Source organism: Drosophila navojoa, chromosome 5, assembly GCF_054131105.1.
Source record: "Drosophila navojoa isolate 15081-1374.11 chromosome 5, UAZ_NAV_1.0, whole genome shotgun sequence".
In the NCBI taxonomy this organism is placed as follows: domain Eukaryota; kingdom Metazoa; phylum Arthropoda; class Insecta; order Diptera; family Drosophilidae; genus Drosophila; species Drosophila navojoa.
Window position 1 is genome coordinate 12,522,073 of NC_142893.1, and position 19,228 is coordinate 12,541,300.

A 19,228-nucleotide genomic window follows, 5' to 3' on the forward strand; every position below is an offset into this window, starting at 1 on the left:
AATGCAACGGCGCTCCGGTTGAGGCTGACGCTTCTGTTATTCTGGCTGTTATTGTAACTCGTTTATAATGTGACAGCAAATCCTTTCATTTGAAATCTCTTTCAATTTATTTGTGGCTTTTCAATTTGTAGCGAGTTTTTCGTGCGCTTCAGTTTCAGTTGCATGCCGCACACTGAGTCAGCCATATGCTGCATGTAGATGTGTGTGTGTGTGTGTGTGTGTCTGATTGTGGCTTGTATCTAGATGTCAATTGAACTGTTTTTGGTGCACACTTGCGCTCTATCTGCCCGTGTGTATGTGTGTGTGTGTGTGTTGCTTAAGTCATCATAATGCTGCTGCTGCTGCTCCTGCTGCTGCTGCTCCTGCTCCTGCTACTGCTGTGCGTCTGTGGCAGGGATTTACCAGCATTGCATTGTTGCCAATTGATTTAGCGGCAGTGGCTGCAGCGACGCGTGCTATTACAAATTGTACTATTTCTGCAACACACACATACACACACACACACGCACGCAAGTTTTGATTTATTTTTATGTGCGTGTTTGTGTGTGTAAGCTTGTTGTGGCAGAACTTTTATGACAAGCCACACGCACACACTCACACACACAGACACACACAAACACTCACACAGCGATATCATCTCCTTTTACAATTATTTCTCAATGCTTCTTTCCAGGTCTTTGATTGCAAGAACCATGTGCGCGTCATACAATCAATGCAGCAAGGCGATAGGCTCTATGTTTGCGGCACCAATGCACACAATCCCAAGGATTATGTCATCTATGTAAGTACATAACATGCTTTCATTCTCTCTATATGTATATGTATCTGTTGCTGTCGCAGTCGCAGTCGCTGCTCAAGGACAAGTTTTTTTTTTTTTTTTGTAGCAATGATAATGCAGCTACGCAACTTTTCAAAAGACTTTCCACAAATATCAAGCGAGCTCTTGTGCTGCGAGTCAATGTGTCTGTGTGTGTTTGGCTGTTGACTTTAGATCGCAATCCAGGAACAGTCACACAGAGAGAAAGAGACAGAGAGAGAGAACACAAAGCAACGCATATGGCCTTTTGTACATATGAACTGAATAGAGCTTGTTCTTTTACGTCGTCCTTAGTCGTGCAACTATATATAGATATACATACATATATACATACATTTATATATAAAGAGAAGTTATATAACTTTTGTGTTGACTACTTGTTGTGAAAATAGTCATTAGTGTGCAGCAGGTGCAGTCACAGAGCATACAAAACACACACTCACACACACACACAGGCAAACAGACACGGAATCATGTCAGGTGCACTGTGCTGTGCAATAAACCTTGCATTTTGATTTGGCAAAAACTTCAAGCAGAAACTAAAAACAATATTTGGCAAGTTTTTTGCACTTTGTATTCAGCCTTTCGGTTAGCTGGCATCAGCTCAACAATTAGCACAAACTTATTCGGGCTTTCCTTGAACGTGCTCGGACAAGCATTAAGTCGGCTCTGCACTCCATTCCAGAGTGCTAAGATAATAGCAAAGCAAAAACCTATGAAAATGCTATATAATTAAATGATTAGAGTGCTAAGGAATAAAGGAAATAGCAGCTAAAATATATAATTTTTTTATTATAATATGATGATGACATTATGTAAGGGAAATAAATAAAAAACATGAAATGGGCATAGGAATTAAAATAAAATATGAATAAAAAATAAATCATAATAAATCAAATGTGAAAAGAATTAAAAAATTACAATTTATTTAAAAAAAAAAAAAAAGTAAATAAAAAACTTTGTATTCTATAACGAGAAATATTTATATATATATTTTTTAATAATATAATTTTATTATCTGTTCAAATTATTGAAAATTATGATTTAAAAATATTTAAAAAATGTCATTGAAAATTAAAAACTTTCCAGTAACAAGTTCAATTAAATAATGCAAGAGAAAAATTATTAAGGTCTGGCGGGCCCAATAATATTTTTTCATAAATTTATTTATTAAAATCAAATTATTAAATGCAATTGCTTTTTTTTAAGTTCACTTTCTAGATTGATTTATTATTTATTTTTATGTTATATACTATAATAAAAAAAATAAGGAATACTTCTATTGCCACCTTAAAAAAAAAAAGTAATAAATATATAAAAAAAAATGACACAATGTTGCATTATTTGCAAATACATTTATATTTTATTGACTACTTATTTTCTACATTTTACATATATTCTATATACTATATCTTTCATCTTCCCTTCCTTGACGCATTCAGTCCAATTTGACTCACTTGCCACGCTCGGAGTATGTGATCGGCGTTGGGCTTGGTATAGCCAAGTGTCCCTACGATCCGCTGGACAACTCAACGGCCATTTACGTGGAGGAAGGTAACCCCGGCGGACTGCCTGGCCTGGTAAGTAACCCACTCATATGCATTGCCATGAGACGCACGTGAATCCTGTTCTTGTCTCACTTCTTGTGTGTTTTGCATCCTTTGCACAGTACTCGGGCACAAATGCGGAATTCACTAAGGCTGATACTGTGATCTTCCGGACGGATTTGTATAATACGTCGGCAAAGCGCCTCGAATACAAATTCAAGCGCACGCTCAAATATGATTCCAAGTGGTTGGACAGTAAGTAAAGAGAAGAGCAAGCCCCGGGCTGATGCGGCGGCTTTGGTTCAGCTGCTGCTTCTGTAGATAAAATTGAAAAAGCAAATAGAAACAGAAAGGATTCTGTGACGCGTTGAAAATGATTTCGCGCATGGGATTCAGTGTTTGTATTGGCACGCCCACTGGGGCGTTATGCCATCTACTGATGCGATACAGAAGTGGCAGAGGACTAAGGCTAAGCGGCTTAGGCCATCCAATTATGTAGATCGTTACTCACAGAGGCTTGGTCATCCCTCTCTCTCTCTCTCTCCCTCTCCCTCTCTCTCTGTTTGCAGAACCCAATTTCGTGGGCTCCTTTGACATTGGCGACTACGTGTACTTCTTTTTCCGTGAGACGGCCGTCGAGTACATCAACTGCGGCAAGGCGGTCTATTCGCGTATCGCGCGCGTCTGCAAGAAGGATGTGGGCGGCAAGAATCTGTTGGCCCACAACTGGGCCACGTATCTGAAGGCGCGGCTAAACTGCAGCATCTCTGGCGAATTTCCGTTCTATTTCAATGAGATACAATCGGTTTATCAGCTGCCCAACGACAAGACGCGCTTCTATGCCACGTTCACGACCAGCACCAATGGCCTGATTGGATCAGCCGTATGCAGTTTCCACATCAACGAGGTGCAGGCCGCTTTCAATGGTGAGTGCAGGACTTAAATATATATACATATATACATATAATACAAGGACAGAGTGGTTGGGGGTAGGGGCGGGGGGTTAGTCTATATGTGTGCATGTTAAGTGCTGTGTGCAAAATGGATGGTGATGAACGAACGTTATCCTGGTGGCCACAATGTTGCCAACTGTCAACGTCAAGTGATGTGCAATTTTCTCCTTTGTTTTCCCGCCCACGCCCCAAGTGCTTTCAGTGGCAATCGAAGTTGAAACTGAAACAGCAATAGGAATTGGAATAGGAATAGAAAATCGAAATAGAAATAGAAATAGCAATAGCAAATGGCAAATGCAACTTATCGGCAAATTTTATTTGCAAACGCCAGCACCTTGGCTTACAGCTGGCCCCCAGGCGATTCACAGCGCACACACCGGACGGGGACAGTTCGAGTTTAACAATAAATCCAATAGCTTCCACAGATCCAATAGTAACAGAGCGGAGCACAGAGCACACATAGCACTCAGCGTGTTGAGTGTTTTGTAATTTCGCTATTGCCGTGGAGCAACATAAATCGTATTAGAAAATCCATTTGAATGGATTATAGCCCCACACACACGCACACACACACACACACACGCACACACTCACTCGTTTGCTCGCTTAACGCTTAGCTGCACAACAGCTGACACTTTGGGGTCGCAGATTTGAAACTTCATTGCAAGCACTTGCCACACACACACACACACACACACACACAGTAGAGCAGAGCAGAGCGCTGCGTGCACCTGAAGTATCCAACTATGCCAGTTGCTAGTGCATAACTCTTAACCATAATCCTTTACACACAAACAAACAAACACACACACACATACATATGTATATATATACACATCTACATATTCATTTTTCTTATCTTATGCTTGTTTGCTTTGCTCTTCTTTCATTGCTTCTTCGTTTTTTTTGTTTTGCAGGCAAATTTAAGGAGCAATCCTCTTCAAACTCCGCCTGGCTGCCGGTGCTGAACTCTCGCGTGCCAGATCCGCGACCCGGCACATGTGTCAACGATACCTCAAATCTGCCAGATACCGTACTCAATTTCATACGCTCGCATCCACTTATGGACAAAGCCGTAAATCACGAGCACAACAATCCGGTCTATTATAAAAGGGATTTGGTGTTCACAAAGCTCGTTGTTGACAAGTAAGTTTTATTTCTACTTGTTATCTCCCTCTCTCTCTCTCTCTATCGCTGTCTCTTGTACAGACACACATACATACATACATGTACTCACATTCATTTAAAGTACTCTCTCATATGCCCTCTGTCCAGCCGAGACAGTTGTACTTTGTACTTTTTAATTCATTTCTGTGTCCCCCCCATTTCGATTCGTTCCTTTTTGTGGCTTTGGCCTGTTAAAGTGAAAATCAATGTACGAATATTTATTTTGTTGTTTATTCGTTTGCTTTAAATAAACCAAGTGTTGCTCGAATCTCGCATTTCCCACATTTGCTGCTACACCTTTCATGTGGCCGCAACAGCAACGAAAAGAAACTAAAAATAAAATAAAATAAATATAAATAAAATATATTTTCTGTTGAGTGAATTTCGTAGTTTTGTCTATTGAAAATCCTTTTAGCACAGCATAAATTAATGCCAGCACGAGAGAGTAAAAATAACTCTTCGATAGGATTGGATCTAATATCGAATGACAATGAGAAATTCAAATTTAATTAATCAATTTTCATTTTCATCTGGATATACATCAAATCCAAGCAATTAGCTAATGCACCAGCTGCTGGTATTTCATGGAGATAATTGATTCTTTAGCAAAGAAAGTTAAAAGCAAAAATATTTGGGTAAATTTAAATGCTTTGGGTAACTTTAAATTTTATTTAAAAATTTTAATTTTAATTATAAATTATAAATATGCATAATGGAAATTGGGATATGTTCTGTGTTTAATCAAATATTTGTTTTTTTTTTTTTTTATTAAATTAAAATGTTTTTAGGTAAAAGGTCGAAGTGAATTCTTAATAAATTATATATAACATTCTAAATATCTGTTAAAGTCAATCAGAGTTTGAATTCCATTCACAATGGATATGTTTCCATGAGCAAAAAATATAAAATATATTTACTTTTAACTTTAATTTTATTATTCATTCATATTTTTTAATTTTCCCTTAAAGATTTATTCAGCATATAGAAGCAAAATAATTAAAAGATGCCTTTAAAAGGCTTCGCAAATTTCCCTTTGCTATTTAATTATTTACAAAAATTATTTAACTATCCTTCTTTCTGTCTTCTGCTCGTTTCATTGAATGTAAAAATAAATCGTTTTTAATATGGCAAAATTTATTGATATTGACAACATTTACAGTCATAAATAAAATATATATTAAAAATTATTTATCTATTTTTAATGTGTGCAAAATTAAAATTACAAAAATTAAATGAATTATTTGAACATTAATATATTTAAAAAAATATATATATGTGATTCGCATTAAACAAGAAGTGAGTTTCTATGTGCATTAATTGCTGTGCAATATTTTACCTGAATTCATGCAATGCATTTTAATAACTGCATTTACAACAGTTGCAAAAGCAACAGCAACACGTTCAGGTGTTGCCAGCACGTTATTAATGCGAGAGAGAGAGAGAGAGAGAGAGAGAAAGGAGAAGTAGAAGAAGAATGCACACAGATGCGGCTATTTAATTCGTTAATATGCAGGCCATTTATCATATTAAATAAGCATTTAATTTCCATAACTGAAATCCAACTGAATGGGACAGCAGAAAGCCATTGATACACACACACACACACACACACACGCACATACATACACATAATGCATATTTAAATCTCGAATTTACGACTTTGCCCTTTGCCAGAATCAAAATCGACATACTGAACCAGGAGTACACCGTTTACTACGTGGGCACCAATCTGGGCCGCATCTATAAAATCGTACAGTATTACCGGAACGGCGAGTCGCTGTCCAAGCTGCTGGACATCTTCGAGGTGGCGCCAAACGAGGCCATCCAGGTGATGGAAATCAGCCAGACACGTAAGTCACTCTATGTGGGCACCGATCATCGCATCAAGCAAATCGATTTGGCCATGTGCAATCGCCGTTACGACAATTGCTTCCGTTGTGTGCGTGATCCGTACTGCGGCTGGGACAAGGAGGCCAACACGTGCCGGCCATACGAATTGGATCTGTTGCAGGTAAGCGGACACACTGCACGCACCACATTCCACACTGAGCTAATCCACCCAACTATCGAACGTTGCAGGATGTGGCCAACGAGACGAGCGACATTTGCGACTCGAGTGTGCTGAAGAAGAAAATCGTCGTCACCTACGGCCAGAGCGTGCATCTGGGCTGCTTTGTCAAGATACCGGAGGTGCTGAAGAACGAGCAGGTCACCTGGTACCATCACTCCAAGGACAAGGGACGGTAAGTGGCAGCGCCTGTGGCCCTCACACACAAACAATTGTACTGTAATTATGCATTTCTGGGCAGCTATGAAATCAAATACAGCCCCACCAAGTACATTGAGACAACGGAGCGCGGCCTGGTTGTGGTGTCGGTGAACGAGGCCGATGGCGGACGCTACGATTGCCACTTGGGTGGCTCGCTGCTCTGCAGCTACAACATAACTGTCGACGCACACAGGTGAGTGTAGCGCCACAACGAGGCGAACCGAGGCCCAACACGGCCCAGCTGAATAACCCTAAATTGACTGCTAATTACAAAACCATTTCTGTCGCTTCGTTTGCCCCGCTTAGATGCACGCCACCGAACAAAAGCAACGACTATCAGAAAATCTATTCAGATTGGTGTCACGAGTTCGAGAAGTATAAAACCGCCATGAAGTCCTGGGAAAAGAAGCAAGCGGTAAGTTATTATCCAGATTGAAATTATCACCGCAGGCAGCGCTAATGAGCGCCACACACAGACACAGAGAGAGAGAGAGAGAGAGAGAGAGAGAGATGGGGAGAGTCGGAGGTAGCGCCCGAGGCAGGCACATGCCATAATAAATGATTTGGCCGGCAATTATTTTAATAGCCTGCTGGCTAACTGACACCACAACGTCAAATCACAAACAGTGTAAAGTAGTTAAGCTGTCATTATCTAAACACCAACGTCCAGCAGCGGCTGCCTGGCTGGCTGCCTGGCAGGCGCAGCGGTTGCAACCAGGTCGCGTCTCAATATGGTTCGATTGACCAATGCCACTATTTTACATGTGTGTGTGTGTGTATCTCCATGTCTCTCTCGCTCTCACTCTCTGTCTCTGTGCGTGTGTTCAGGTGCGACCTCAATGGTTGGTAATTGCCTACGTGGTGGTGTTGGCGCCACATGTCCGGAACAAGCAATTAAAATGCAATCATTTGCCATACGTCATATTGGGCGAAGTATCTATAGAGTAATATGCTTATAATAGTTAACACAGCTGTTTACGGCACGCATTTAATACAACATTTGTCCATTTCTCTTTTTTTTTTCTTCGACTCGTCTCGTTTCTCACAGCAATGCTCCACGCGCCAGAACTTCAGCAGCAATCAGCATCCCAATGATATCTTCCGCAAGAACAACGTTTGATACCACGACAATAGCGTCACGGTCACCATGCCACACATCCATGTCCATTAAGCGTTTCTACTAAACCGTCAAGAGTTCCCAAAACAACAACAAACTGCAACAAATCAAATCAAATCAAATCGTATCGAATCGTATTGGAGGAGTTCATAAAATAATAATAATTATAATTATTGAGCGCCCAGCTTAAGTTGCCGCATCGTCATCAATCATTACGTATCACTCATCACTCATCATAGTTAAGCATAAACTCCTATAAACTGCATTTATACGAATATCAACTTACATATGTGTATAGAGCAAAAACACTTCCAGTACAGTGCATTTATTCAACATGCGATGAGAGCTGATGGGATATTAATAAATAATTCAAGAGACACTTGTCTATGGCATTTAGAGATGCAGATACAGTTAGTTACAGTTACGATTACAATTACAATTACAGTTGATAAAACAAAATAGCTAGCTACAAAAAAAAAAAACACAAACACACACACACACACAAAATAAATGAAATAAACAAATTTCCAACTGCCGCTCGCAAACGCAAACAATATTTAAGTGGAATTCAAATCACTTCATATCGTTATTATAAACATTTAAATCGAATTAAAGTAAATACAATTAATTAAGCATACTTATTGCAACTAAAAGTAACGCAACGTTTCAAAATGTTAATATATGTAATTCTATCTTAAATCTAACAACTAACGAAAGGCAAATGAAGAGCGAACGAACAAGTATTACAAGTACATAAACCTAAACACATACATATACATATACATATATAAATCACATTTCAAGCATTCGAACTCATAAGCAAATCAACAAAAATATATATATATATATTTAATATTATATCGAACTATAAATCTATATGTAATCGGAGAAGCAATGTGATGTTAAGTTTTGATAAATCTATTAATTGCCTACTTAAACGATATCCACACGCACACACACACTCATACACAATAATTGGATTCGCATTCATAAACATGCCAAGGAGCTGACGCACACATATATATATATATATATATATATATATATATATATATATTAATGAAAATCTGCTTCTCAACTAACGACATCAATAAGCAATATAAACGTATAAAACAAAGCGAAACAACACAAAATAAAACAAAACATTAAAGCTGAATTATATAAAAGTAATTTACACATGATTATAATATATATATATAGCAAACAATTTACATCAAATCGGTCCATAGTTTATATACGACATAATAATAATAATTATATACATTATGAAAAATAGCAAAAGCATTTCGTCATTTATGCAGTTACCATTTTAAAAACTCATTTCAATCCTCGATCAACCAAATTATTATCAACATTATCGATTTTATTTTACAATAGATTTTCACAGACTCTTGCCAAGCGCAAAATATGAAATTATGAGATCATGAATTTTTAGCATACTTTTCTATCTGTACTTAAGTTAAATCGACGACATTTTAGTTTCTAAGCGTTTAGTTGTAAAAGAAAATATTAAATTTTAATAAAAAATTATCTATAAAGTAAGCAAAAATATGTTTATTCACTTGACTTTTGCGGGCAATCGAAAAAATATAATCAAGTTTATATTCTAGATTAACTTTAAATGAGGAATATGATGGTGTTTGTGTAATAAACGGGTAAATTAGCTTGGCAGTAAAAAGTAAATGTGGTTGACAATAGAAAGAAAAGAGATGTATAAAATGAGGAAATGTTTATAATATTTTTAGAATTTTATTAAGGTCGTTTATAATATTGTTCATCAGATATTATTATTAATATGCAAAGATTTTCAATCAAGACTCGCTATGGTAAAATCTATATTAAACCCGATTAAAGAATTTAATTTAGGCAGTCTGTCAAAAACAGGGTATGTCACAGTCGTGCATTCAGCCTGCCGCTTGTCTACAAATTCTTATCAGAATCGCACAGCCCGAGGCACATTTTCATGCACAACTACCCCAAATTGTTGGCTTTGCAGCAACAAAACGCCAAAACACATTGAAATGGCCATAAGGAATTAAAGACAAGAAGAGAGAAGAAGGAAAAAAAGAAGCTAAGGCGCAAATAACAATCACAAAAGAATTAGAAAAGTTGCCGAAAGAGAAATTAAATCAGTGCGTTAAAAAAACCCGAGAGAAGAGAATAAAAATGAAAATGAAAAGAAAATAAAAATGAAAATGAAAATGGAAAGCAACAACAGCAAAAAGTACTTGAAATAATTTGCCACAGCTAATTTGACAGCAAGCCAAATGAATTATTACAACAATATATATATATATATATGGAGTATATCTGATATTTCTGGCTCGAGCTGACGATTTCATTTTCTGACTTCATTTCAGCACAAAATTGTGCGCATTTTAAATTTGATTTAAAATTTGTGAGTTTGATTAGAAATTTTCGAGCTTCTGTGAAATTTGTGCCCTTCATTTGGCCGTTTGGCTAATTAAAGCGCTTTGGCTTATGTGCTATATAAAGGTCGACTTTGCTGTCCCAATAAAACCAGGGCAGAGAACCCTCTCGAGCTGTTGCCCACTTTGCTGAAGCTCTACGAAAATGTTCGTCTTTGTTCTTAAAAATTATCGCACAGCAAATAAATTTTGCTGGAATCTGCGCCTGTCATTGTCGTTGTCTTTGTTGTTGTTGTTGCTGTTGTTGCTTTCCTGGCAGTCCTTGTAATTGTTTTAGCATCCTTTTGCTCGCAGCAGGGTGCCACAGCTCGGCCTGCCTGCCTGCTTGGCCTGGCCTGCTTGAGCATATTACCAAAAATGGTTGTCAACACTTTGGCGCAAAAGCTTTTAGAATTCATTTTGGCCGCCCTCCACTCTGGGGGCCCGGTTAATGGTGCTCGCGGCCATTTTTCCACGCTTTGTATAATTTCGGTGCTCATTATTTTATTGTGTCCAGCGCACGTTGAATATCCAAATTGCAAATTTTAGCTGAAACCCCTCGAGCAGTTAATCTCTTTTTGTGTTACGTTCAGAGTTTTCGCTTTTCTCTTCTTTTTTTTTTTTAACGGCATTAAAAAACAATTTCAACTTTATCGCACGCCGAGTGAAAATAAAAGAAAAATAATCGTCTATGGCATCTAATTGAATTTGGCGCCTGCAATTGCATTGAAATTTGATCAGTTAATATGGCCAAGAGGCCTCGCCAGCGCCCATCAGGTACAATTAATTCTGGGCTCTGCTGCATTGTTCGCTGGCTTGGTTGGCTGCTAAACCATGACAGGCAGCTGATGCGCAACAGACCGTAAGTGTTTGCCAGGCCCATGTACTACACTGAAATTTACTTAAGAGACACACACACACGCACACACACATGGCAAATAAGCCCGCAGCATTCGATGTCACATTGCGCATACGCAACGTGGCCCTCATGTGTGTGCTACGTGCTTTTCCACTGTTGTTGTTGTTGCTGCTGCCGTTGTTGTTGTTGTTGTTGTTGTTGTTGTTGTTGTTGTTGTTGCTCACACTATTCGACTTCTTCCGTGCAGACAATTAAAATCTGGCAGCATTTTACTTGTAAGCCGCTTAATAGGACTGCGAGAAGTCCTTTAGCACAGCTGCAGCATCGAATGCGACCCGAAAATGTGTTCATGCGTGAGCATCACACACACACGAACACACACACACACTCGCACGCCCACATGGGGGTCACAGGGCATGGCACAACTGAGGGAGGTTACACTCTCGTTGCGAGCGTGTTAACTGAAGCTAGACAAAGTGCATGGCCAAAAGTTGAGAGCAAACCAGCTAAATTATGGCTTAAACTTTGCTTTATGCCATTTCGCAGGCTACCTGGCACCCAACGCAGGCCTGCAGGCAGCTATACATTAAAGCCGCACTTAAAGCACACCTATGTAGCCACATTAATTCAATTTCAATTTTAATTTGGCCAAACTGAGAACGCAAAAGCCAAAGATTGCCAGCTGAATTGGGCTTATCGGCGGGCACATTGCATAATTCTGGCTGAGTGCGCAAAGACAAATGTTAATTTAAAATGAAATACTTTGAACTATTCAACTTGGGCAAATATTTTATCATCCAGCAAGGCGACATTTATGATTGTGCGACCTGGCCAAGCAGCTGCCTCGACCAAAAAGCTAAGCCACAAGCCTCTGTCTCTCTCTCTCCCTCTCTCTCTCTGTTGTCCCTTTGTCTCTGTTTGCTTTACTCTGTATGTCTGTCTGTCTGTGTGTGTGTGTGTGCTTAGCTGCAGGGCATCCATTTGCTGGTCTATCTGTCTTGGTCGTGCGTCTGTGTTATCAAGCGAACAGGTCAAGCGCAAAGGTGAGAAATAACAAAATTTCAAATTTGGTTTCGGGCATTTCAGCTGCTGCTGCTGCTGCTGCTGCTGCTGCTGCTGCTGCTGCTGCTGCATAAGGATTATTGGGTTAATTTGCACACCCTCAACGCAGACCTGCTCCAGATATGTCCACACACACACACACACATTTGCTTGGGCCATGCAAGACAAATACCAAGCTACAAATTCGCATTTCCATTTGAACACTTTTATGCTTCTGGCATTTGCCAGCTCTCAGTTCTCAGTTCTCAGTTGGCAGTTCTCAGCTCTCAGCTGGCAGTTGGCAGTTGGCCGACGTTTGTATTCCGTGTTCAAACATTTTGCCAAAGATAAGTCCACACTTTGCTGAACTAAAATTGAATTCCATTTGCTGCTTGACAAATACAAATCGTAATTATTTGTGCATGGCCCGGACGATAAGCATTATTAAAACTACACAAATTATATATATGTATATCTATACGTATATATGTATGTGAGTGCAGGACTATGCTCAATTTTAATTGCAAAATTCTAGCCATTTATTACAGACAGTTGGCAGTTTTGATATTGAGGCTTCCAGATAACGCAGAGATTAATTAGCAAAAGTAAATTTTATTTAATAATCAAATTGAATTCATTTGGAAACTCTTTTAGCAGCACAGATTATTGAATTCGTGAGAAATGCTTTGGGCGAGGTAGGAACTTATAATAGTTAAGGCTTACGGGATAATATTGTGTACTATTTTTATACAATTATATTTTTGTTTGACTCTAGTTTTTATCAATGCTAAAATAAAATTTAAAAAAATATATATATAGTTGTGTATATATATATATATTTTTTTTTTTTTAATTTTATTTTGAGCATATATATATATTCCAAGCTTTGCTCGACTTCAGAATTTGGGCACACAGAAATATTATATATAATTATGTATAATTATATATACTTTTAGAAAACATCTTGTATGCAGAGGATTATTTACAGCAGTCATAGGAAAAGCTCCAACATATTATGAAAAATAATTATTATTATTAGAATTATTCTTAAGAAATGGAATACAAATCATTCTCAAGGCTAACTATTTAGCTAAAAATCGAAAAATTAAATTGGCACTAGGTTATAAATATTAAATGCATTTTTCATATATATTTTTTTTTTATATTTTATTCTATATTAAATACATTTTTTGTATATATACAGAGTTGTCCATATTTGACGGACAGATCTGGCAGCCCAACAAAGCTGCCCATATTCGTCGGACCTATGTAGTTTTATACCCAATGTAAAATGGAAAATGATCTGCTGCATAATGTTCCTATGAAAGTGTATAATACAGGCAGAAAGAGGCGTGGCAGTCTCCATTCAGCATATAAGTATATTCTTGATCAGGTCTATGCGCTGAACGGATATCGCCTTGTCCATCCGTCTATCCATCAGTCTGTCCGCATGAGAACAGAGAGCAGAGAGCTATATTTACATATGTATGTATATAATCTAATTGCCTCAATTTTTATATGCTTTTTATTTATAATATTTAATATAAATGTATGTTATATTATGTAAATATTATATTAAAATATATATATATTTTTTGTAAATATTTGTTTGAGTCTACTCAGTATTCAAATTGCTAATTCTATTGCTAAAAATAAATTTAGATAGATATAACTATTGCAAGCCTTTCAAACGCTATTTGCAGCTTTAATAGCGGTTAAAGTCTTCGCCAATTGGCCCATGCTGCACTCTCGTTGGCAACACCAGCTCAAATGTTCTGTTAGCCTGCTAACGAGTCCTGTGGCTCATGGCTCCTGGTTCGCTGTTTGGCGCGCTTCAAGCGCATTTTTCGCACCAACAAAAAAAAAGGAAAAATTTAAGCCAAATTATGCCCGATTCACTGGCTTGGAAAATTAATTATGTGCACCTATTATAATTATACTTATTGTCGTCGTTGTTGTTGTTGCTGTTGCTGTTGTTGTGATTGTGGGTTGTGCACTTGGCCAGCAGCATCCGGCGACAAATTAAAATTCATACGATATTCAACAAGGACATGCTGCAGTTCACATAATGAGTTCGCTCTAAGCCGGGCCGGGCCGGCTATAGACTTCAAATTTACAGTTATTTGAGCTGAAACAAAGTAGCTGTTGCCTGAAAAGTCTTCGCCTCGAGCTGGGCCACAGCACAGCTGAGAGGAAATGCCTCACTTTAGTGCTGCTTGCCTTATTGAGCACAGATATAGCTCGTTCAAAAAAAAACACATTTATCATTTATAAATTGGGACAGTAAATTTAGCATTTAATTTTTTTTTTTTTCGTAAATTTTCCGTGTAGTAAAATTGAAACGTAAATAATTTATAGTAGATATATATATATATATATATTTAAACGAAGAAGAAGAAGACGAAGAACAGATTGAAATGCCTGCCTATCGTGAGTTGCGTATATTGAATTCGGCCCGTCGGCTGCTCGGCTGCGAGTCGGCCGCGATGCGGTGTCGCGCGTTCTCCAGCAAGTGCGACAAGACCAAGGGAGTGGTCATCGGCATCTATCAGAAGGACGGGGACAAGCCCATCAAGTCATCGGAGAACGGTGTGCTGCTCGACGACGCCGTTGGCGGCAAAATCATGAGCCTGGTGCGCGAGCGCGGCATGGACGGGCGGCCCGGCAAGGGGCTGCTGTTCAATGGCCTGGAGGGTGAATTCCAAACGGTGGCCGTTGTGGGCATGGGCCCGGCGGGCGCCGGCTACAACGAGGCCGAGGAACTGGACGAGGGTATGGAGAACACGCGCATCGCGGCCGGAACTGGCGCACGGGCGTTGCAGCTACAACGCATGAGCGAGGTGCATGTCGACGGTATGGACTTCTCAGAGCAGGCTGCTGAGGGCGCGGCGCTGGCGGTGTGGCGCTACAACGCCAACAAGCGCAAGAAGAACCGCTTGCCCACACCGAAGCTGCACATGTATGGCAAGGGCGACCACGATGGCTGGGTGCGCGGCCTCTTCAAGGCCGAGTCGCAGAATCTGGCTCGTCGCCTCTCCGATACCCCGGCCAACCAAATGACGCCCTCCATATTCGCGCAGGCCACCGTCGACGCGCTCTGTCCGTGCGGCGTCTCTGTGGAGGTGCGCTCGATGGACTGGATCGAGGACATGAGCCTCAACTCGTTCCTGATGATTGCCAAGGGCTCCTGCGAGCCACCGCTGCTGCTCGAGTGCACCTACTGCGGCACATCGCCCGAGGACAAGGCCGTGCTGCTCCTGGGCCAGGGCCTGACCTTCCACAGCGGCGGCCTCTGCCTGAAGAAGAAGACCGGCATGGACGAGTACCGCGGCTCCATGTCCGGTGCGGCCGTCTGCGTGGGCGTTCTCCGGGCCGCCGCCGCCCTCTCGCTGCCCATGAACATCTCGGCCGTGCTGCCGCTCTGCGAGCACATGCCCTCCGGCATGGCGGTCAAGTGCGGCGACGTGGTGACGCTGCTGAACGGCGTCACGCTCGGCATCAAGAACGTGGACAAGGCGCCTGTGGTAATGCTGGCGGATCCGCTGCTCTACGCCCAGGCCAATTTCAAGCCGAAAATGATTGTCAGCGTCGGCGCGATCGGCGACGGCGTCAACTGCGGACTGGGCGGCAGCGCCACCGGGCTGTGGAGCAACTCGGCGTACGTGGCCAAGCAGTTCCGCAAGGCGGGCAGCATAACGGGGGATCGCGTGTGGCGCATGCCCCTCTTCCGCTACTTCAAACAGATCGTCACCACGAACACCACCTACGACATGAGCAACTGCGGCCGGGGCCCGGCCTCCTCCTGCCTGGCGGCGGCCATACTGCACACGCTGGTGCCCTGCCTCGACTGGGCCCATCTGGATATCCGCGGCACCGGCATGCTAACCAAGATCAACACCCTACCCTATCTGCTCAAGGACAGCATGACTGGTCGGCCCACGCGCACGATCATTCAGTTTATGTATCAGCTAGCCTGCGCCCAGACTTAAGACAGACATCCCTCGATTGTTGGTGTTTAGTTTTCTATTCTCATGTATTCCGCCCGATATGTACGTTTGGCTCTCGTGTATAAAATGGACAAGTTAGCGCTAGATAGAGTGACATAATTAAAAGTCAAAGTCTAAAAAAAAAACTAAAGCAATTCTCATCTCTCACTTGGCAAATGCGGAACAATAATGGGATCTGAACAAATTAACCTTTAGATTAGACTTGGACTAGTCGAAATTCCTTTTATTAGACAAATTACTATGTATTATCGTATGGTCTATTGTATATTTGGCTTTGTAATCACAGATTTCGATATTTGAACCTGTCCTCAAGCAGCATTTTCTCTAAATGATAAGTTAAATAAAACCAAATGTAGACAACCAGTAAAGTTTTCAATGGAGAATCATAAAATGGGAATTAAATAGCACCAAATGTGAAGGAGTGTGAGTGAGTGAGAAGAGAAGAGAAGAGAAGAGACGAGACGAGACGAGAAGAGACGAGAAGAGACGAGAAGAGACGAGAAGATATGAGAAGAGATGAGAAGAGAAGAAGAAGAAGCAGAAGTAGTGTGTATGTGCAGGCAAAGAAAAATCTACTGGTTTTTGCTCTACAGTAGTTCCTAAATATATAGAAGTAGGAATATAGTATTTTCGAACGAAATGAACCTCCACTACGTAATACCATATTCATTCCGTTTCCTGCTTTATTTATTTTACCTAACTGCAGGTCGAATGCTTGAGACCCGAATACATACTCAAATTCATAATCCCTCTATTTTATGGTCTATCGCTCTCTTACTCAATGCGAATCGAAGACATTCAATTAGACCATGCAGAACTCTAAGAGATATGTATACAAAAACTATCTATATATATTAAAGTATAATGGCTAGTTAAAGTAATGTGAGTGAGTCATCTATAAGATCATTACGAGTAGCTATTCACATACCCTCAATCTCATCAGGCTCTCCAGTTATAAAATTCAACTATGAGAGAGAGGATTGCTGGGAAAAAGTAAACATCAATTGAAGACTTATATGTTGTAATATTTTAATTCATTTTTTACATCTTTGCTATCTTATTTTTATGCAAAAAAGCTTAGCTATTATTATATTATTATTTGAATTTATGACGGCCTAATGAAATGCAGAGTATATTAATTTTGTGTTTGTCTATGTAACAAGCAAAGGAAAGCTGGCAGACGACACAGAGTCCTATATACTTTGAATCGAGACGATGAGCTGTGCTCTAAGCTGCTGTAGCTCTAACTCCGTCTGTTTGTCTGCCTCATTCAGCTCCTTACAGGGCATCTCCTAGTCGGGCACGCCCAACTTTGAGCACTTGAACTTTTCGTAGACTGTCAAATTTTGAGACATTTGTAAATCAAAATTGATTTGTTTTCGTTTGCACACGATTTATGCTTTATATGTATATATTCGCAATATATTGAAGTATTTTCGTCTAGCTTACTTAAGCTTATTTACTTATTTACAATCTGCTGTTGTTGTTGTTGATGTTGTTGCTGATTTTTTTGTTGTCAGCTTTCTGTGGCGTTTGTCAACCGCGCTGCAGCTGTCAGACAGTCTGCGCTGTCATTTTCAATTACGCAACAGACAATTTGCCTAGTCGAAGCTGAGAGATGAAGCTGAAAGATGAAGCTGAAAGATGAAGATGAAGCTGAAGCTGAGGATGTGAATGTAGATGTGAAGGTGTGGCTGAAAATGTGAAGATGTGTGCAGGTGTTGATTGAAGCGCAAATCGAATTTACGGCCATAAACGCAGCCAAGGCGCTGTCAGCGACGCGCAAAAGTATGCAAAGCATATATGAGTGTGTGTGTGTGTGTGTGTGTGAGTGTGTGGGTTTGGCTTGACAGCTCGATTTCTATTTTTTGCTTTTCGTGCTTTCGTCTTGCGCCCTTTTACCTTTTTTTCTTTTTGATTTGACGTGCAGCCATATAAATGTTGTCTGATTAGCGTGTGTGGCAGCAATTGATTTTCACATTTGATTGAGTGTCTTAAGCTGTGCCTGATCCCCACGCAGCTGTGTATGTCTTAGTCTATGGGTGTGCAGCTCAAGCAAAGCTGCCAAAGCCAGCCCAATCGTTCACTCAGCTTGAACCATCCGTGCTTGGCCTTTGATGTTGCCTGCTGTTTATTATTGAGCATAAATTGTTTGAGTTTTTTTTTTTGTCAATGAAATTAGCTTAAAGTCCTTTAGTGCTGTCGACTGTTGACTCTTGGCTGTTGGCTGTTGGCTGTCTGCACACCTGCCGTCTGTAGCCTTTGCTGCGCTATTTGCGCATCCACACAACATTTTGGGCTAATCACAGTCGAGGCGCACAGGCAGCAGCAGCAGCAGCAGCAGCAGCATCGAAATGCCACATGCTCTGGCTCAATATTTAATTTGCCAAAATGCATATGCGTATATATGTGTGTGTGTGTTTGTTAGTCGTATTTGCAAATGCAGATGCGAATGCATATGTATTTGACTGCAAGCAGCTGGCAGCTGGCAACTGGCAGCCTGGCAAAGGTTTACAGAGTCAACGAAGCAGCTGCAATTGGAGCCCAACATTGTCCTTGCCACCGAAATTCCAAGCAGCCATAGCATCGATGTGTGCGTGTGTGTGTGTGTGTGCCTGTGGCATTTGTGTACAATCAAATTTAATCTCGCTTTCAAATGTCAAATCAGAAACTGCTTGATTACACTTTGAATGGAAAGGGCTACGCTCGCTGCCCGACTGCTGCCTGGCTAAACAAACTGAGGCTTTTATTTATTTAATGACTTGGCTGCTGCTCACCTTGGACAAATCTGGCTTACAAATTCATTTGCTACATTGATTAATTAATGCTAATTTACGAAAATTCCATTTGGCCATTAGCCGCAACCAGAGCCACAACAACAACAACAACAACAACATACTCGCAGACAGCAGCGAGCTGGCTCTGTCTTGGCATGCGTATCCTGCTCAACTGTGTGTGTTTAATTTACTGCCACAAGCACACACACACACACATATGCATGCAGATAGATAGATAGATAGATACATGCTTCTAGCTGTGCTGT

The 19,228-nt window shown here is 40.4% G+C and overlaps 2 protein-coding genes across 5 annotated transcripts in view; both read left to right on the forward strand.

Moving 5' to 3' along the window:
- Window positions 1-9,015, forward strand: part of Sema2a (Semaphorin 2a) — a 53,260-nt gene extending 44,245 nt beyond the window's left edge. For all 4 annotated transcript variants that reach the window (XM_018105983.3, XM_018105985.3, XM_089261218.1 and 1 more), the window contains exons 6-15: window positions 674-781; window positions 2,260-2,397; window positions 2,487-2,619; window positions 2,934-3,290; window positions 4,235-4,463; window positions 6,159-6,495; window positions 6,564-6,727; window positions 6,794-6,946; window positions 7,060-7,168; window positions 7,802-9,015. In XM_018105983.3, the coding sequence (XP_017961472.1) occupies window positions 674-781; window positions 2,260-2,397; window positions 2,487-2,619; window positions 2,934-3,290; window positions 4,235-4,463; window positions 6,159-6,495; window positions 6,564-6,727; window positions 6,794-6,946; window positions 7,060-7,168; window positions 7,802-7,873 (1,800 nt within the window). In that variant the 3' untranslated portion in view covers window positions 7,874-9,015. The remainder of the gene's footprint in view (window positions 1-673; window positions 782-2,259; window positions 2,398-2,486; window positions 2,620-2,933; window positions 3,291-4,234; window positions 4,464-6,158; window positions 6,496-6,563; window positions 6,728-6,793; window positions 6,947-7,059; window positions 7,169-7,801) is intronic.
- A 5,359-nt stretch (window positions 9,016-14,374) lies between these two features.
- LOC108654543 (crystallomitin loopin-1-like) lies at window positions 14,375-16,545 on the forward strand. The gene has a single exon (XM_089261436.1). It carries the CDS (start codon window positions 14,596-14,598, stop codon window positions 16,165-16,167), a length of 1,572 nt encoding a protein of 523 aa, XP_089117562.1. The 5' UTR covers window positions 14,375-14,595; the 3' UTR covers window positions 16,168-16,545.
- Window positions 16,546-19,228: the final 2,683 nt, after the last annotated feature.